The sequence below is a fragment of the Hibiscus syriacus genome, unplaced genomic scaffold (genome assembly GCF_006381635.1).
Source record: "Hibiscus syriacus cultivar Baekdansim isolate YM2019G1 unplaced genomic scaffold, ASM638163v2 tig00001120_pilon, whole genome shotgun sequence".
NCBI lineage: Eukaryota > Viridiplantae > Streptophyta > Magnoliopsida > Malvales > Malvaceae > Hibiscus > Hibiscus syriacus.
The window spans coordinates 1,608,686-1,630,657 of NW_024061845.1; the positions used below are offsets into that span (position 1 = coordinate 1,608,686).

The 21,972-nt window shown below is 31.7% G+C and overlaps 2 protein-coding genes across 2 annotated transcripts; both read right to left on the minus strand.

The window, feature by feature from the left end:
• Positions 1–2,624: 2,624 nt before the first annotated feature.
• Positions 2,625–5,372, minus strand: LOC120122656 (probable aminotransferase TAT2). Its single transcript, XM_039141778.1, has 7 exons — positions 5,032–5,372; positions 4,172–4,511; positions 3,845–4,063; positions 3,401–3,460; positions 3,036–3,191; positions 2,855–2,948; positions 2,625–2,757 (listed from the first exon to the last, which is right to left on the minus strand). Exons 1-7 carry the CDS (start codon positions 5,280–5,282, stop codon positions 2,627–2,629), a joined length of 1,251 nt encoding a protein of 416 aa, XP_038997709.1. The 5' UTR covers positions 5,283–5,372; the 3' UTR covers positions 2,625–2,626.
• An 11,913-nt stretch (positions 5,373–17,285) lies between these two features.
• On the minus strand, positions 17,286–18,188 carry LOC120122666. Its single transcript, XM_039141790.1, has one exon. The coding sequence runs from the start codon at positions 18,146–18,148 to the stop codon at positions 17,519–17,521; it is 630 nt and encodes a 209-aa protein (XP_038997721.1). The 5' UTR covers positions 18,149–18,188; the 3' UTR covers positions 17,286–17,518.
• Between the last annotated feature and the right edge of the window lie 3,784 nt (positions 18,189–21,972).

Below are 21,972 nucleotides of genomic sequence, written 5' to 3' on the forward strand. Positions count from 1 at the left end.
GTAGATACATGGAGAAGCCCACAACGGAGCACATGGCCGCAGTAAAGCACATATTGCGGTATGTGAAAGGAACTTTAAACCTCGGTTGCGTTTATGAGAAAAAGGAATGAAGCTTGGAGCTGATCGGTTACTCTTATAGTGATCTAGTTGGTGATACTAATGACAGGAAAAACACCTCAGGTTTAATATTTTTCCTTGGGTCTTATCCTATTAGTTGGTGTTCACAAAAACAAAAAGTGGTTGCGTTATCTTCCTGTGAAGCGGAGTACATCGCTGCCTGTGCAGCATCGTGTCAAGGAGTGTGGCTGGGACGACTATTGGCAGATTTGTTAAAGACCGAGGTTAAGAAAGTGATTCTAAAGATCGATAATCAGTCTGCAATTACATTGAGCAAGAATTCAGTTCACCATGAGAGGAGCAAACACATCGATACCCGATTCCACTACATTAGAGATTGTGTTGAATCAGGAATGATTGAGATTCAACATGTTTGCACAGAAGATCAGTGTGCTGATATTATGACAAAGTCACTTGCAAAATTGAAGTTCTTGGAGATGAGAGAGAAAACTGGTTTGCGGATCGTCAGTGGAGGACAACAAGCTTAAGGAGGAGATAGTACTTCCTGTGCCTTAAGCTAAAAAAGTACACACTCTCTCCCATTTTCGCGTTCTCTGCAACGCCCCATGAAACAACACAAAACAACAAAAGAGTTAATAACACATCATTATATTACATCGGTTTATGTGTAACAAAGAAAAAGATAGTCGCGGAATATGAAAAATGATTGCTAACCAGGAAGTTCCCAAGGCTCACACTTGTTGAGATCAACTTCAGCCATGTCTCTACTAGTAAAACTACTATCAAGAACTTTCTTCAACAGATAGAAGGTAATGAGCTCTTCATCCGTAGGATGGAAACGAAAACCATGAGGTAAATGTGTTTCGCCATTGTCGAAATGATGGTAGCTATCCATTTGCTAAAAAAAAACCTTAAACAAAAACTACCGAAAAATGAAAACCCTCAATTTGAGAGACGAAGTCGAACACCATGAAATGAAGAAAAAGATAGGGTTTTTTTATATAAAATCTTTGTGTGTGTTTTCCTGTTTTGGCCCTGAGATTATGATCTGTTCTGAAACCTCTCGGTTTGCTGAGAAGAAAAAGGGTATTGAGTTTTTGGGGTATGCGTGTGTGCGTAAGAAAAGGTTGCAGTGGCAGGTTTTCTCAGTGTCAGTCAAGAAGAAGAAGGGAATGGGAACAGAAAGAAGCATTGATGAGGGTTTTAGAAAAGAGAAGGAAAGGGAAAAGAAAGATTAGATTTTCCACCATGAATAAATAAAGCTGTTACACATCTCCATTGTCAGCACTTGACAGTGACATTGTAATTACCTAAGCTTTCTTCTTCCCCTCCATTTTTTTAATAAAACAAAACCAGTAGACTAATATATAAAATAAGATTCTTCTAATATTGTTATTTTTAGTTAATTATCCATTTTCCCATCCTAATCCTTACTTATAAAAAGAATAACATTAATCACTACTCACTGAAAATCCCATTATCAAGCAAAATTCAGTTTGCTGAAAATAAATCATTCCTTAAAGAAGAAAAAATGAAGGGAATAAAGATGAGCTAATTGAAGCTGAGAGTCGTCGGTGAACTAGATTTTTCATATAGAGAGAGGTTTCTTGTTTGTGTTCTGTTCTCTTTTTCCTTTTTTGTTATTTTTTCTCTCTCTCTCTCTCTTCTTTTAATGTCAAAATTACACATGATCTTTCATCAAACATATAATACTACTATATATGAACTTTGAAATTTGATGATGGAAGCATAATGTTCTGAAATTTAAAGACCAATTTAAAATGAGAGTCATAGTTTAAGGATATCTTGTATAATTTACTATGAATAATAATTAATAATGTTCTACCTTGGATTTATTTAAAAATATATGTTTTTGAATTTTAAATTTTTATATTTCATTTTGGACACAGTGGTATAAATATATTGCATGGATGAATTCAAAAATATATATAAGATACCTTAGTTCAATAAATATTTTTATCATTATAATTTTCTATAAAAATATTTTATTTAAATTTCACCAACCAAAATTAAACAGTTAAAAAATTACTATGCTCTAAACAACAATAATTTGTTTTCAATGGTAATTATGACGGTATTAATTATTTAAAATCATTTTAGTAACAATAATGAGTTGATGATGATACATGATTAGTATTTGATGATTGGATGACTAACAATATGCATGCATGCAAGCGTGGATGCATCTGTTCAATCCCATCTGCCTATCCATCCATAATACCAATCAATGTATCGGATTTCGATATTATATCAAATCGTCTTATCAATCTGCAACTTGCTTGCTTAGATCTTTCATGATGTACCCAATCTGCAATCTTCCTTTTCGTAGTTGTCAAGGTTCCTCCAACAGCAAAATGATGTTCTAGAGTAAATCACTTCAAGAGTTTTGATTTAAGTATTAAAGTAGACTAAGCTGTCATATTTCCTAAAATCATACAATAAATTAACAAGCATCTAAGAAGTGGCAACAAGTTTCGGACGTATACTGTATGAGGCTTGACGCCATGTTTGAATAGTTTCAACTGTTCTAATATGGCTGCTGCATCACCCTGCTGTGCCTTTTGCAGAAAGATTTTAACCTCCCTAGTGCTTCTTTCAGAGACTGTGGATCTGCAGCGAATGTGATTCGAAGCCAATTCTTTAACCCCACTGCCATGCCTGCATGGCAAAATTTTCATTTGCAAATCACAAAGATGGAAGGAACTGTGCTGATAATATTATTGTTCATGAATGTTCAATTTGATTTGTTTCTTACCAGGAAGAATAATGACAGATTCTTCTTTGGCCAGCCTGAAACAGAAGTCGATGTCGTCACTGATGTCTTCCAGGCTGGAAACATTTAGTTTAATCTGCGAAATTCATTGAACAAAATTAGCTTCAACATGTTTACCAATCCCTAGAGTTTCAAACAGAGATTGCAAATTATAGTCCGTTACCATGACAGCCATTGACCCCTGAGGCTTATGGGGACAAGTAATGCAAGGGATTTCCTTTATCAAATCCCAACAAATATCTGATGTCTGCTTCAGTGTGTTAATAGTTTTCTGGAAGAAAACTTCCTCGGTTTCCTCGATGATACGGGGAACTGCCGCCTAGGACACCCATCGGAAAGCCATGAAAACAACAGAGTGAAGACCTATGGTAATTGCATAAAGACTAGAATCGAAATGGAAACATTCAAATCCATTCAACAGTTTTGCAAGTCTTGTTCCAGGACCATTCAGTACCTATACTTATGAACAACAATAGGATGCTTGCATTTTGGTTAGTCAGTAAACAAGCTGATACCATATATACATACCTGAATAAAAGTTGCAGGTCCTCCTAAAATATCAAAATACTTCTTGATACGCTCAATAATCTGATAAGAAACAAAAGTGTCCAAAAGATTATAAACAGATTTCATACAACAAAGTAGATTTTCAAGTAAGATGTAAGAAGTGCAAGTTAGATCTTAAATGTTTACATGGCAGTGATTATATCAGCTTTCAAACAAGCAAAATAAAGCCCAAGAAAGCTTAAGCTATAATCTGTAGAACAAGTAAAGGTTGAAAGTGAAAATAAACATTAAATGCACAAGGCCCCTGAGATCATTTGTATAACATCATCGTCGTCGAAAAAGATAATGCTCGTAAACTTCATGTGCATCATTATTGTTGAAATAGACAAGTACCAGAAAAAAAAATGCAGTACCGGGTTCATTATTGTATAACATTGAGAATACTAATATCCAAGAGAAAATGACCTTAGGATTCTTAAACATGCCAGAGGGATCATTTATGACAAACCAACCAAGTCGCCATCCAGGCACGATCCATCTCTTTGATAGAGAGCCGAGAGTTAGGACCGGAACTATTGACGCAAAAACTCCCATTGGTACAAATGGATTGTCCCCAAATGCAAGATGCCCATAAACTTCATCAGCAATAACAGGAATCTTAAGCTTCTCCGCAGTTTCTGCAATCTAATTACATAAAACAAACAGTTAAATTTCTCCCACATCTCACGGTCTGTGCACTCAAGTCTCAAACATGGTCATATAAAAAGTTCCATTTTCCTGATGCATACCAACCTTTTTCAAGTGTTGATAGGAGTACACACTGCCGCAAGGATTACCGGGGTTTATGATTACGATACCAACCGTATTCTGATCTGCTAGTGCTTCAACCAAATCAAGATCAACTTCCCAGCCTTTCTCGGGGAGAAGATCAAAATACCGAATTTCGAGACGTCTAAAGGTAGCACAGAGTTCATAAATTGGGAAGCCTGGCCTTGGAATCAAGATGTTTGCACCAGGTCGAGCAAGCATCGTCAATGCAACATCAATAGCTTGTGTGCAGCCAGATGTGATGAAAACATCATCAGATGATAGTTTGTAAGGAAGATCAGATGAGAGATATTCTGCAATTGCCCTGTTAAAATGTGAAAAAAAATGAAGAAAATGAGTAGGAAGTATCTATGTTGATCCCACTCTTCATCATAGTATCCGTTTCCAACACATATTCCAAGAAACTCCAAATACATTAAAAAATCCAACATATCCATATCCTACAGTTACACCCAAGTTCGAGTAACATATTCAAGAAATTTTCTTTCTTGCTTTCCAATGCATCATTATTCAGAAAAAAACTCAGAAAAATACAAGAGAAATTGACCAAAGTAATAGCTCTAGATTGCATTAAAACCAAGACAAGTACGAAATTAAAGCTAAAGTTGGAGTTTATCAAGCCTACAACTAGGCAAGTACTTGAAAGTTGAAATTATTCATTTAATGTAAAAATTCGATGAAACTGAACAGATTTAGAATAAAATTAGAATCAAAATTCAACTAAACCACCAAAAAAACTGAAGAAACTCTCAAATTCATGTATTAAACAAAGAAAAACACATGCAATTGAAATCCGGAAATCCAACAAAGATTCGAAATTAAACCTTCTTGTTTGGGGAAGGCCAACAGTGGGTGAATAGCCATTGAAGTTATCAGATTGCAGAGCTTCAAGAACAGCTTCTCCAGCAACATGAGTAGTATGAAAGCAAGAATAAACAGTTGGGTCACCCATACCCAGAGAAATCAACCTCTTGCAATTGTTCTCATCGATATTTTGCATCAACAAACTGAGTATGCCTTTGATTGTGATTGTTGAAGCTGTTTCTATTTCATGGTTCAGAGCTCCATTCTCCATGGTTTTCAATTATTTGAGATACCTCTCTTTTTCCAACAAATTGTTTTTTTAATAAAAAAAATGAATTCTTCAATGAAGAGATTGCAAAGAGGATCAGAAATGGAGACATATGAAGGGAGAGAGGGAGAGACACGAGTTTTAAAGAAGCAGATTGGTCAGAGAAGAAGAGCCGTTCGGTACCTTCACCACACGTTAAAACTATTTTGATTCTTTGCATGAGAAAAAAATACTATATTTTTTAATTAATGTTTTTTATGCTTAAACACCAAAATCCCCAACTTCTAATGTCACACCCACAACTTTTTGGACGAGGGGGCTTGAACCCGTGACCCAAGAATCATGGGTGACCATGCCCTACCCACTAGGCTCGGTTGTTTTAAGTGATTTGTTTAATAAATATAATTTATAATAATTTGGGTTGGGTGATAATCTCATTTTCAATCCCCCATATGGTGGACAAAAAAAAAAACACATTTTCTTTGTGAAATCTCGAACCCAAACTAAATCATCCCATCATCGTTCAGTCACCATTGGCCGACGAAAGTCTGCATCATTATCGTCGTCAGCTTCAGCGTTCCTCCGGAGACTCAACCCCGACTCGTAGATCTCCCCAACCGATCTTCGATCATTGTAAATCGAGGGAGTAAACCTTGCGCCGTTGCCATTTTTCTCTCGATTTTGGCCGTTCTAGCTATTGGTTGTCTGCACCGCCGCCACCTTCGCACTCCCCACCTCCGTCCGTTCAAATCCTGATCGGTGGGTCGGGTTGTCGACGATGTTTTCCTCATCGTCGGCGTGGGTAAGCGTTTCGACCCTTTTTCTTTTATTTCGGGTGGTTTTAATTGAAATTGAGTGTTGTTGTTGCTCGGATTTGATGTTTGGTTGATCGTAGAGTACTCAGCTGTCGTCGTCGTCGCCACATACTGCCACGCGTGTGCATGGGGCTCCTCCGTAGCCTTTGAACATCCTAGAACCAGCTCGAGTTGACTAGAACCGGTCTGAGTCAACTCATATTGAACCGAGTCAACCCGAACTGGTTTGAGTCAACCTGAATCAGTCTAACCTGTTAACCTTGACCCGAATCGTTGACTTTGACCTGACAATTGACCTACCCGTTGATCGTTGACCTTCATGTTGACTTTGACCAGTTTGACCGTTGGCCGTTGGTTTTGACTAAAAAGTCAAATTTTTCAAAAAATCATATTTTATGTTTTTCGACTTCCTGAGTCTGAATCCGAAGTTCATTTTGTCAAATTCAATCCAGATAAGTTTTTTTCGGTATTTTATCTCATAATTCAATACAAATTTTTTATAAGCTCCGTTTTTAATGTAATTCGTTTTGTCATCTATTCGAGACATTATGGGACATGGAAATAAAGTTTGAGGTTGATCAAATGGAGTTAAATTGGTTATCCGTTATGGATTAAAATTCGAGGTAATACATTACTACCTTATATATGCTTTATGGAACATGGTTGCATTGCTTTATGCATAGACGAATATGTTTGGATACATGTGTGTAATTAATATATTTCTAAACTCGATTCAAATGCGATGAAAAGTAATTAAATTGAATAAGACTCAGATTACACGTATAAGACACTAGAAGACTGATAATAAATAATTTCAGGTTCAGTAATTAACCGATAAAGAAATCAACCTCAGAATCTTTAAATTCTAATTATTTTCGTTAAAAGTTTTAATGCCAGAATCACTTGGTTAAGAAATTACAAAATTGCCCCTATGAGGCAAAAATGGTCCAGACTGACCTTGATAGTGGAAATACCCTGATAATTTGTATTTAATCCAATAAACTGTTGATTCACCTGTTAAATTCCTAATATGTTCGGAAAGTCACTGATAACCAGATCTTAACATCCGAGAAGGTATAAGACTTAGAATTATCGATAAATCAACAAATACCTAAATGCTAAAACACTTGAAGTAATATTTATGTTTGAATTGTTCAGAAAATTTGAATTAAATGGAAAGATTGGATTGAATGAAATGACCAAAATACCCCTAAAGTGTAAAATGACCCAAAATACCTCTAGGTCCTAAAATAATTGAATACCCTCAAGCTCTGATATGAATAAATCACCCTCGAATACCAAAATGACCTAGAATTTCTACTTCCTAAGCAAACAATCGAAGGCTAAATTACCGAAAGTACTTTACACGTCGAAATTACCTCAAAATGACTATATTATATTAAAAAATTGAACTGAATGGAAGTATTATACGTATCCGAATCGTTGAAACCATTGAATTACTCTGGAAACTCCAAAATGACCCAGATAAAATTGAATACTAGATGACCCAAGTACCTTCTATGACCTATAATTAAGTGGATAACTTGGAAAAATCTGGAAATGCTAATGAACTTATATGTTGTATCGTCCATAAGGGTTAGAAACCTCGAATCAATCACATCAACATTTTTTGATACCGTTACAATATAGAAATGAAATAAATACCATTTGACTACATGTTTGTCTCCCTAACATTCATTCAACGATGATTCTAAAGGTGGTCAATTTAATTAGAGCAATCACTATTAAGAAGTGAATAATGGTGAAGTACCTCGGTCCGAATGATTGGCAAATATAGCAATGTTGGGATTAGATAGTTTAATTGGACTCGAAATCCTGATAATTCAATTTAAATCCTAAATTATATAAATTGTTGTTTCACTCTCATTGGGTTAAATTACTAAGAATTTTTTAAGAAACCAAAATGTCTAAAATGCCACTGATTTCCTTAATAATTGAATCACTCCTGTCATATATGAAATCAGAGATAAAATGCCACTGATTTCCTTAATAAACGAAACTTAAACATGAAAATTTGTATTGAATCGAGAGATAAAATGTCAAAAAAACAACTTATCAGGATTGAATTTGGCAAAACAAACTTTGGAATCATACTCAAGACATCAAAAAACATAAAATATAACTTAACTAAAATTTTAGCTTTTTTGTCAAAGTCAACGGGTAGGTCAACGGTCATGTCAAAGTTAACGGTTTAGGTCGAGGTCAACAGGTCAGACCGGTTCGAATGATTCTGAATGTGGTCAATTCAACTAGAGAAATCAATATTAAGAAGTGAATAATAGTGATGTGCCTTGGTCTGAATGATTGGCAAGTATCGCAGTATTGGGATTGAATAATTTAATTGGATTTAAAATCTTGATAATTCAATTTAAATCCTAAATAATAAAAATTATTATTTCACTCCATTGGGTTAAATTACAAAGAATTCTTCAAGAAACCAAAATGTCTAAAATGCCTCTGATTTCCTTAATAATGGAATCACTCCTATCATATATGAAATCTCAAGCAACTCTGATGTAAAAGATTTTGAATACCTTCATGATTACTTAGTGCCTTCGAAAAATATTTGGATACTATGATCTTGATAAATCATTTCCTGAATGACTGATGAATCTGTTAGCTATCAAACTCTATTTTTATAGGGAATTTGTTATGAAATTCAATCAATTTGCAGAAATTTCGTAGCTCCATACATGATAAATACTAAGTACCTCCGGAAAAATAACTGGATCTTCTAGTGTGTTCCCTATATGATATATGATTATTTTATTTGGCCTGGAATGTGATTTACTGAAGTTATTTTTTATTGAATCTTTTAACTGATCGATATTCTGATTTAATGATGTATTGGTTTACTGGTTATGAACTATGACTACCTGATATGTGCTCTTTGGTTATCTATTTTCACTAGAAAATATAATCGTTCATTATTTATGGATCATGTAATCTACTACTTACTACTTGAACTGTTTTATTGGGATACTGTTTGGGTATGCTGGAGTATGGAGGTTCAGCTCTGATCAAGCTGGTAATTCCTTACGGAACTAAGGTATTCATTGGGTAGGCTCTAAGGCCTCAAGGCACTCCTCAATATGGGGATCGTATTTTGGTGAAAAGATGGAGAGTATTCATATGATTTAAATAACTACATTGTCATTTTTACAATATTTTACTGGATCATGATTTTGATATTAAAGTTACTGCTCAATATTATTTATACTGGATATTGTATGGGTATGATTTTGGTGTATGAATATTTAGCTCTGGTCAAGCTGGTAATTCCTTACGGACCTAAGGAGACCCTTGGGTAGGCCCCAAGGTACTCCCTTTAGGATGGATCCTTTGTTGTTTGCTTAGTGTAAGCCCTTATGGATGCAATTCTAAGGAAATTTCATATAGGTGTTCAGTTGAAGGGTATTACTGTAGTTTCAAAATATGTTTTAAACTACTAATGTTTTTAAAGGATCTGTACACATTTATCCTTTTTGTTAGAACACACTAGACTCCCCAATTTAATACTCTGAATATGTCCATCTGAATACTTCATTCGGACCGTAAATCCCTATTTGTAACTGAGGACTAAAGGAATATGAAATCATCGATAGAATATAATGATGTTTGTCCCACTAAGGAAAGATATGCTTTATCATATACCTGAAGACTTATTGCATTCATATGATAGTTATATATTAATGAGCTTTTCAAAGCTCACTCTGTTATTTACCATTTCAAGTTAAAGAATTTGATTTTGTGCTTATATCGACATTAGCAAAGGAGTTCCATCGGCGTTGTTTGTAGAGTACGATGCATGTAATTAGATGTATGTAGGTTGAATCCTATTTTTAATATATAAATAATTTTCTGAACTTGTATTTTATTTATAAATTGTTTTATGATTTTACACGTTTTAACAAAACTTTTCATTTTTCCTGGATTTTTATTGTAGGATGCTCTGGTGGCCATAATGTGACACCTCAGATCGGATTAGGTCACTTGAATCGGTCTGAGGGTGTTATATTTAGTGGTATCATAGCTTAGGTTACGTAGAGTTTTTTGGGTAGACCGACCGGTCGATTGTCATAGGATGTTTGGTTAGTACATACTCATAGACCATATCCGTACTTCTCTAAGTCGGAACTCCAAGGTCAAGTTTCTCTCTGTAATGAGCTAACTTAAGTTTTCTATATGTTAGGGCTCAACAATGCATAAATGAATACTAGTAACGTTTGTCCAAATTCTGTAAAGTGTCTCACGAGTAATGTGAGAGTTAATTATCCGAGAAATTTTGACCCGACTCTATAAATGAAATTGGAATATGCTACTGCTATATGAACCTAACCTCGTAGCCAAGGTCGAATTGATTTCAATATGATTATTTTGTTCAGATTATTTTATTAGGATGGGGGAGAGTTTTGACAAGAATGTATATTCAGCTGGTTAAGGATTAGTAGATAACTCGTACTTCTGTAAAAACTACCTAAAGATATTGAATAATTGTTGAAAGGTTCACTTCTGCATTTTTGTGACTTTAGTGAATTTTGAGGACGAATTTCTTTTAAGATGAGGAGAATTGTCACACCCCTAATTTTTAAATTAAAAATTATTAAATAAATTATTTTATTTTAAGGACTAAAATGTAAGTTTCTAGAACTTTTTGTGCTAGTTTTGAATTAATGGGAAGTTTAGTGACCAACCCTGAATTATCCTATTTTTTTGGTCAATTGAAAAATAAAAAAATGGAGATTTAGTGGCTGAGGGGGTTTAAACCTATGACCTTAGGGTCATGGGTGCTCATGCCCTAGCCACTAGGCTAGGCTGTTATTAGTGTTTTATTTAATAAATATAAATTATAATAATTTGGGTTGGGTGATAACCTCATTTTCAAATTCTCCCAAGGTAAACTTAAAAAACTCTCTTTCATTCGTAAAATATTAAACCCCAAACCAAATCATATTGTAATCGTTTAGTCATCACAGACCGACAGAAGTGTGCATTATTGTCATCTTTAGCTTCAGCGTCCTCCGACGACTCAACCCCGACTCATAGATCGCCCCAACCAGTCTTTAATCGTTGCAAATTGATGGAGGAAACCTTGTGTCGCCACCACTTTTTCTCTCAATTCCGTTTGTTATAGCTATCAGTTGCCTGCACCAACACCACCTCCGTATTCCCCACCTCTGTCTGCTCAAAATTCAACTGGTGGGTCGGGTTATCATTTTCATTTTTCTCGTCGCCAGCGTGGGTAAGCGTTTTGGCCATTTTTCTTTTATTTCGGGTGGTTTCTCTCTCGATTAAATACAAATTCTCATGGTACTTCCACTATCAGGGTCAATTCAGACCATTTCTACCTCGTAGGGGTAATTTCATAATTTCTTAACCATGTGATTCTAGTATTACAACTTTTAATGAAAATAATTAGAATTTAAAGATTCTGAGGTTGATTGCTTTATCGGTTAATCACTGAACCTGGAATTTTTTTATCAGTCTTCTAGTGTCTTATACGTGTAATCTGAGTCTTATTCAGTTTAATTACTTTTCATCATATTTGAATCGAGTTTAGAAATATATTAGTTACATACATGTATCTAAACATATTCATCTATGCAATAACCAATTCCAACATGTTCCATAAAGCATACACAAGATAGTAATGTATTACCTCAATTTTCAAGCCATAACGATTAACCAATTTAACTTCATTTTTATGCTTAAACATGAAAATTTGTATTGAATTGGGAGATAAAATGTTGAAAAACAGCTTACCAAGATTGAATTTGGCAAAAAGAACTTTGGACTTAGACTCAGAACGTCGAAAAATATAAAATATGACTTAACTAAAATTTTAACTTTTTTGTCAAAGTCAACAGTCATCAGTCAACGGGTAAGTCAACGGTCACGTCAAAGTTAACGGTTTAAGTCAAGGTCAACAGGTCAGACTAGTTTGAATGATTCTGAATATGGTCAATTCAACTAGAGCAATCAGTATTAAGAAGTGAATAATGGTGAAGTGCCTCAGTCTGAATGATTGGCAAGTATCGTAGTGTTGGGATTGGATAGTTTAATTGGATTTGAAATCCTGATAATTCGATTTAAATCCTAAAGAATATAAATTGTTGTTTCACTCTCATTGGGTTAAATTACTAAGAATTCTTCAAGAAACCAAAATGTCTAAAATGCCTCTGATTTCTTTAATAATGGAATCACTCTTGTTATATCTGAAATCTCAAGTAACTCTGACGTAAAAGATTCTGAATACCTTCCTGATTACTTAGTGCCTTCAAAAAATATCTAGATACTATGATCTTGATAAATCAATTCCCAAATGACTAATGAATCTGTTAGCTATCAAACTCTCTTTTTATATTGACGTCATTTTAAAATTCAATCAATTTACAGAAATTTTGTGGCTCCCTACCTGATAAATACTAAGTACCTCCAAAAAAAATAACTAGATCCTCTAGTGTGTTCCCTATGTGATATATGATTATTTTATATGGCATGAAATGTGATTTAGTGAAGTTATTGTTTTACTGAATCTTTTAACTGTTCGTTATTATGATTTGATGATGTATTGGTTTACTGGTTATGAACTATGGCTACCTGATAAGTGATCTCTGGTTATCTGTTTTCACTGGAAAATATAATTGTTCCTAATTTATGGATCATGGAATCTATTGGTTACTACTTGAACTATTTTATAGGGACACAATCTGGGTTGGCTGGAGTATGGAGGTTCAGCTCTGATAAAATTGGTAATTCCTTACGAACATAAGGTATTCCTTGGGTAGGCTCTAAGGCCTTAAGGCACTCCCTTAGTATGGGGATTGTATTTTGGTGTACGGATGGAGAGCATTCATGTGATTTAAATAACTGCATTTTCATTTTATAACATTCTACTGGATCATGATTTTGATATTAAAGTTACTGTTCAATTTTATTTCTATTGGATACTGTATGGGTATGATTTTGGAGTATGGAGGTTCAACTCTGATCAAGTTGGTAATTCCTTATAGACCTAAGGAGACTCTTAGGTAAGCCCATCGGCCCCATGGTACTCCCTTAGAGTGGCTCATTTGTTGTGTGCTTAGGTTAAGTCCTTATGGATGCAGTTATGGGGAAACTACATATAGGTGTTCGGTTAGAGGGTATTACCTCAACTTTAAAATATGTTTTAAACTACTAATGTTTTTAAAGGATTTGAACACATTTCTTCGTTTTGTTGGAACACACTATACTCCCCAATTTAATCTTCTAAATATTTCCATCTTAATACTTCTTTCGGACCGTAAATCCTTGTTTGTAACTGAAGGCTAATGGAATCTGATATCATCGATATAATCTGATGATGTATGTCCCACTAAGGAAAGCTATGCTTTATCATATACCCGAATACCTATTGCATTCATCTGGCAGTTCTGTATTACTGAGTTTTCCAAAACTCACTCTGTACTTACCATTTTAGGTTAAAGAATTTGATCTTGTGCTTATACTGACATCAGTAAAGGAGTCTCACCGACGTTGTTTGCGGAGTATGGTGCATGTAATTAGGGGACATGTAAGTTGAATCCTATTTTTTAATATATAAATGATTTTTTGAACTTGTATTTTATTTATAAATTGTTTTATGACTTTACATGTTTTAACAAAAAATTTAATTTTTCCTTATTTTTTATGTGGGTCACTCTGGTGGCCCTAATGTGACACCTCGGATCGAATCGGGTCACCCGCATCGGTCTGAGAGTGTTATATTCAAACTAATTAATTAACGTTAAAATAATTACACACTTAAAAACCTTGAAATTTTAAAAAAGAAAAAGAAAACAATCATCTTTAATTAAGGAAAATATATAAATATAAGTTGTAGTAGTTTTCAATATTTTTTATAAATCTCAGATTAATACAAGACAATATATGTTTAAATATAAATGTTCATATCCTTGATATTTACAATGCTCGATCATTGATTTCCATCTTTCTCCTATACTTTCATCTTTTATCATAGATAATCGTTAGTCAACGATGGTTATTTCATTAATTGTTTCTCTTTACTTAAATCAAAAGGGATAAATCACCAACAACTGATAAAATAAATTTGTTTCTATCAACATTCTTTATTCTTAATTTCTCATTTATGAAATGATAAACATAATTTTGTCAGATTTCAACCATTCACACACACATCATACATGGATAGAACGAACGGGAGATGAGTGGGAGCAGTCGTCTCCATGAAAATTTTAAACTAGTATATATTTTAGGTTTTTCTTTTTTATATTTTCAATTGATAATATATTTTTGTTCTCCTAAAATTTTATAAATTCGTCTATTTTAAAATTTTAAAAGTCTGCTCCCTAACATAATATATTGTGTTCGTCCATATACTTATGTATTGATACCAAAGTTAGATACCTAATTTCTTTTGTACGATACCTAATTAATGATTGGTAGTATCAATTTAAAATATTAAAAAAATATTGATAAAAATAATAGATTGGATTAAATAGGAAAATGAATAATTATCTTAAACATATCATGTAAATTGTCATTATATCACGTCGTCGTTGTGAATTATATATATATATATATATTCTAATTAAATTAAATTCAGTTGATATATTTTTTGAATTTAATTTTTTGAATTTTTTAATCATAATATAAAGAGATATTATTATTATAACAATAACAACATTAATTAACATCGTCTGTTTCCCTAAATTCAACGGAAAAGGAAAAAGTTGTGAAAAATAAACACCTAAAAGTAGAGGGGGAAATTAAATGTTAAGAAATTAAATGTTAAGAAATTAATCAATAATTAATTAATCTAATAAGATGAAATATTAAATTCAATCAATATATTATATTTTAATATTGTGAATAAAATAAAAAAATTATTTTTATAATATAATTATATAATATTTAAATTAAATTAATCGATCAATAAATTAAATATTAATTAATAGAAGAAAAAAAAACTAAAACCCTAAAAAGAACATAACATCAAAGACCGTTATAATCTCCTATCATTGTCCCCAAAGACGAAAGTTTAATTTTTAGACGCTCCTACATAGAGTCTCTTGCCCTTGTCCTAAACAGATGCGTGCGGGCTATGAAGTTATGCGTATTTAATTCAATTCTCTCAGTTGTGCGTCCAACCAAGCTTTTAATAATGTCTTCTTATTACTTCTTGAAAAATACAAGATGAACAACTAAAGTGAACCTCAAAGAAAAATTGACAATTTCTCAAAACATCAATTTTATCATTAAACCGATACCTTAACTCTTATTAACTTATTTGTATTTTAATTTAAATATTTTTATATAAATTTATATACTCGTATTATCATTTTATAATTCTAATCTTTAACTTAAGTCGATAGATAAATTATTCTTATTAATAAACAAAATAATATATTAGTAATCACCCAAACTAATAATAAAAGGAGGGTTTGTTAAAAATATTATACCAACATAAACTAATCATGTGTATGTACATTAATTTTGCGTGATTCCAATTTTCAATGTGTGAATGGATAGGAAGAGACGACTCATGGAAGAAAAATAGTGTATAAACAATAATATTGTTTCAAAATATTTTGAAAATTGATACATTTTTATAAAAAAAAAACATTTATTAAAATAATATAGATAATATTGTATAAAAAATATATTTAATACTGATTTTGGAGGAGTAAACCTAGGCTAGGGGTTCAGAAAAATAATTTTTTTATACAATTGAGAGAGAAAAGGAGTGATAAAAAACAAATTGGACAAATTCTCAGTTTCAAATGGATTTGTATTGACCAACAAATATCATCCATGTCATTGAGTGTCTTTATTTTCTCTTATTAATAATTAATATTTTTGAGAATATGTAGGATAGAAGTATGAATTTATGTTGGAAGGTAAAATTTTAAAATTGTAAGGAGAGATAAATTTATAAAATTTCAAAGATGAGAATATATTTTTAATAAAAATATACAAAAAAATATTTAAAATATATATAAATTTAAAATTTTTAGGAGAGGACTGTCTTACCCGTAACTTTAGGTCTATCCTTGGCCACGTGTGCTACAAAGAGATATCAACAGAAAAGGTTAAATTAGAAAATAGTTGTACCAGTTGAAAGAGTCTAGCTATTATGCACGCAACGTTTACGTGGTTGCGTTCATCCTTTTTCTCTGGTGGATTACCTTGCTACGTCTAATTTAAAATTAAATTTTAATAGTTATAATATTTTTTAAATCTAAAAATTGATATATATTAGAACATTAAAATAGTACCATATACATGAAAATTGATCGAACATTCTTCCCATTACAAATAAAAGAATGATAACTACAGATTAGGAGTGAACAAAAGTCAAATGAAAATAGTTAAATGACTCAAATTGAATTGATTTGATTGGAAGGATTAGCTAAAACGATTAAATTAATCTAATTTCAAATTTTTAAATTCAAAATTAAATGAATTGATAATAAAAATACCATTAAATTTATTTATTTTTTTAAAAAAAATATTTAAACTCAAACCATCTCAAATATATTATCCAAGCCCAACCCCAAAATAAACCTAACGCACCCAAATATATCATCCAAACCCAAACACAATTATATAAATTAAAAAAAATATTTAACTTGAAAATTACTACTCTATATTACTTTGCCGGTTTCCTAATTTGTATTTGTAGTGATACAGTCATATAGAAGCCGTTTATGCCTAACGATTTTATATTTTTATCACTAAAATTAATTAATAAATTTTAGTAATTTATTTTAAATAATACGAGTGATTATAAAATAATATTTATTCATAACTTTTTTAATTTATTGAAAATATTTTAAATTTTTAAATACACACAATTAACGTATAGTCTAGTATATATATTATAGTATGGTATGCTTAATTTTCATATCATATAAATTGCATAGGATGCAAAAGAAAAGAAAAAAAATATTTACGATAAAAAAATACGAATATGAACAAAAGATATGAAAAATAAAGAGAAAATTTTATATTACTTTTTAATATAAAATTTTATCTAAATGCTATATTTATAATCATAAGGAGTCAACATCTTATATAACTATAGTCACAACGATATTAAAATCCTAATAACAAAATACATCAATTTTTTATTTAACAAATAGAATTATAATCATAAAAAGAGATATTAATAAATAATAAATATTCATAAGATTTATTAGTATATATATTGAAGATAGTGTGTCTCATTGTTAATATAAATAACGATTATAACGTCACATCTTGTATTCTGATTTAACCTATCATGATGCTGAGTAAGTCGACCAGCTATTGCATGAGACTCGTAGCTGATCACCTTATTAACCATATTACTCGATCAACTTAGCTTCTTCAAACTGATGCAATGGGGTGATATTTCTATCAAGCAAATGCAAAAACCATCACCATAATCAAAGAGCCAATAAACATTGGGATTGGCCCAAAAATCCAAAGCAACAACACGGTAGCATAGTAAATAGCTCGTAACCCAATCGACCAACAAGCACCTGCTCTTATCACTGCTTTCTGGGCGTAACTCACCGGGATATCTGCATTCGGCATGGTAATCAAGAAACTCGAATGAACTAAGTTGCGAACGCATTGGAGAAACGAGCCTAATGCCAGCAGGAAACAGATGAGAAGTGCTATGTATTTGATCGAATTGATCGACGAGCTCGTGTTGCCGTAAATGAGGCTGCTTTTGATGAGGCTTTGCTGAGACGCATCCGCTAGCCATGTTCCGATGAGCGAACTCAACGTCAGCGATGTCGTCGCTAGGAAAATCGACGCCGATATCGTGCCGTCGATCATCGTCAATGATAATCCTCTATCTTTTGCCTGAACCTGCATCATCCTTTCGACCCAGGCTTTCTTGAAATGGTTTTCGAGGCCAATGACAGTAGTTTCAGGGAATTTGTGGCATCGATAAAGAAGGAAAACATGGTAAATAGACAAGATCAATAAACCAGTTGGGACCAAAGCAAAATCCAAGTATTCTCTGCTCCAAGCCATGGAATTGTTTCGGTCTTTCAAATGAAGGGTAGAGAGGAATCATGTTGAGTATTAATAGAAAATTGCTTGCCATCAAACCAGGTTGTGATTTATGAACTAATAAAATTTTACTTGTATGGTACTATGCCTTAATTTGGATAAAAATGCAGCTTTTTTGCATTAAAAAGTGTAGTTTTATTTTGCCTAACTCGATAAACCAGTTTTTGACGACTCAAAACAAGAATTCATGGAGACTGGGTGGAAGAATAGATTAATAAACCAGTACCATGACGTTATATTGCCCAAGAAAGCTATTATCTGCAGAACAAAAGTCGGCGGAGACGTTATAGTGCCAAACTTAAGTAGCTCGGAAACTTCATGTGCATCATTATTTCGAAATAGACAACTACCAGAAACAAAAGATGCACTACATGGTTCATTATTGTATAACATCGAGAATCCAATGAGAAAGAAAATGATCTTAGGATTCTTAAACATGCCAGAGGGATCATTTATGACAAACCAACCAAATCGTCATCCACGCACGTACGATCCATCTCTTTGATAGAGAGCCTAGAGTTAGGACCGGAACTATTCATCCGAAAACTCCCATTGGTACAAATGGATTGTCCCCAAAAGCAAGGTGCTCATACACTTCATCAGCATTAATAGGAATCTCAAAGCTTCCCTGCAGTTTCTGCAATCTAATCACATTAAACAAACAGTTAAATTTCTCCCAGTTTCCCAACAAACCACTGCATCTCACGGTCTGTGCACTCAAGTCTCAAACATGGTCATATAAAAGTTCCATTTTCCTGATGCATACAACCTTTTTCAAGCGTTGATAGTGTTAGTAAAAGTACTACTGTAAAACAACGAAGTCAGTATTGATTATCACGTAATAACAATAAATAAAGAAACAAAAGGATATAATTATTGTGACGTGATAGAAAGTAGAAATTACTATTTTAGAAGCAATTTCGTTTAGAATGATGTAATCCCTATATTAGACATTGCCCCCAAGGTTAATGCAATATTCCAAATTTTATACAGTTCAAATGAAGAAGTGAAACTCCCTTGTGTTGCTTTCTTCGACATAATTTTTTTCTAGAGGGAAAAAACGGAACCATTGATTACCTGTACAAATTATATACAGAGACTATTCTTTTTATAGGGATAGAGGGATAAAATTATAAAATGGCAAATACCCACTCCAATCAATCCCTAGTTGTGAATAGTTCACTCCCTAAATTCTTTCCCACTAATTACATTGCTCATCCACACTAACGTAAATAAGTAGAGAGTTTTGAAATACGAGAAAAAACTAACAATGAAATTAGTCGTTTAAGTGTTAGTGAACGTATGTGGAACTAATATGTAGTGAAATAATCAAATCTTATCTTAACAAGTGAATAATTTGGAACTTATTAAAATAAGAGTAAACTCACAACACACGATTAATTTCTTCATCAAGTTTCGTAATAGAGTAAATTTAGGTCATATATCTTAAAATAAGATCAACCTCTTAATTTTAAGGTTCAGTAAATTCATAAAGTTTGTCTCACAAAGGTCACCCACAACCTGAGATATGAATTCATTAAGAATATTTAATAGTTCATCATGTAAATTCGGTAAGCTCATCATGTTCGTCTCACAAAGACTACCAAAATCATGAGTTATGGACTCATTAAGAGCATAAAACTCAACCTCTTAAATTAGTGAATCCATAAAATCGATCTCACTAGAACCACCCAAATGATCGTTTTAACCTGTGAACTTTTAAACATTATAAAATATCAAAATTTTATAATTATTATAGTGTTAGAATGATCACTTTATAACAATTTGATAATTTTAATGATAATTTTATAATTTTTGAAAAGGTAATGACTAAAATTGTAATACGAGCATAAATTAGTGACCTCTATTATATTTTACCCATAAACTTATTTGGTTTTACAGTTTTAACATTGAAACCCAAATTTTAATGAAAAGCCCATAGCCCATTTGTAACAAACAAAACTAAAAAAATATTTTTTTCGAAGGGAGAAAAATAATTAAAATTATTTTTTAATAATACATGCAAATACTCTTATTTAATGCATTATTCTTTTCTCCACTTTTTTATATTAATTTTTCTATAGACAAACACAATGTATCAATAAAGGACAACCCAAGAGAAAGTAAGTTACAAAAATGTTAATTTAAAAATCATATCAAATATAACTATGTTTATTATAAATTTATAAATTAGTTCTACCAGTTGTATTTGTAGGATGAATATGCGTTGTCAATTAATTATAAATTCAAATATTACTAAATAAATAAAGAATCCAAATAACATAAATTACAACTTATCAGATAAAGAAGGTACATGATATACCAGTTTCATTTGTTTTTTTTCAAACACATGTAATGGGGTCACGTTCTATAATGCAAAATTTAAATAAATTAAAAGACAGAAATTAGGTGATTTTCCGAAAAATCACCCTAGCCTCCTTTATTTCCCTGTCAGACACCGTTCATACTATATTTTTTGATATAACACCCTTTGCAGAAAAACTCGTCCTGCACCGCACTTTACGCCACGTGGGGTAAGGCGTGCCCCGCAACATGCCTTGTTAAATGTGTAAAACTTTTGGGTATTAGTTTTATAAATATTTTTAAACTGGTGCCTAATATGTAATTAATTTCTGTTAAGATGATATTTGTGTAAAAACGCTAACTTTATCTATTTATTTGTTTTGATATTATTTTTAATAACATTAAATAATGTTTATTGACTTTTAAAATTAATTATTTAAAAATATTAAAATAAACTTTTAATTACGATTGAAAAATCAAATGAATTATCGTTCATTTTTTAAAAAAATAAATAAAAATGCAATAAAAAGAATTAAAAATGAATAAAATTTAATAAAAATATAATGTAAAGCTAAAAAATATCACCTCTTTATTTAAAATATTCTTTCTAATATTAATTTTAAAAATATTAAATAAATATTAAATTTTAATTTTATTAAAAATGAATAAACATTATTAACTGTTGTTAAAAAATAATAATTAATGAATAATAATTCATTTGATTCCTCAATTGTAATTAAAAGTTTATTTTAGTCAAGTTTATGGTTGTTAAACAGTCGTAGGTGTGGAAAGATACAGAAATCGAATGAAAATTCGATTGTACAAAGTCAATAACTCAAAGTTGTCTAACTGCTGTCTAAATATCAACTCAATTGTACCACGAATAAACATCCGATCAAAGAGTTGATATCTTCCGCTCAATCTTAACAAAAACTTTTTTGTCTCATCATTTTATCCTGCATATGAGCTCCTTTCTTTTTCAATTATTTTCTGTTAAATATAGTTGTCCACGTGCACACACAAAAATAAAAAATATAGTGACTTTTATTGCAAAAGTCAATTGTAATTAAAAATTTATTTTAATATTTTTATATTTTTAAACAATTAATATTAAAAGTCAATAAATTTTTTCAAAAATATATGAAATTTATAATTTTTTAAATTATAAAATATTTATTATCATCATCATCATTTTGTAAAAGAAATAATAGTTATAAAACTTTTATAAAATTATTCATATTTTAAAATACTTTTAAATATTCATTTGCAAATTATTTTATAACTCGACAAATTTTGATTTTTGCATGAAATTACACAATACATATATTCTTTTGCATGAATGTTATAAAAAGAAAGGAACTCATACGCGAGAGAAAATGATGAGACAAAACAATTTTTGTGAATATTGAGCAGAAAATATCAACTCTTTGATCGAATGTTTATTCGTGGTACAATTGAGTTGATATTTAGACAACAATAAA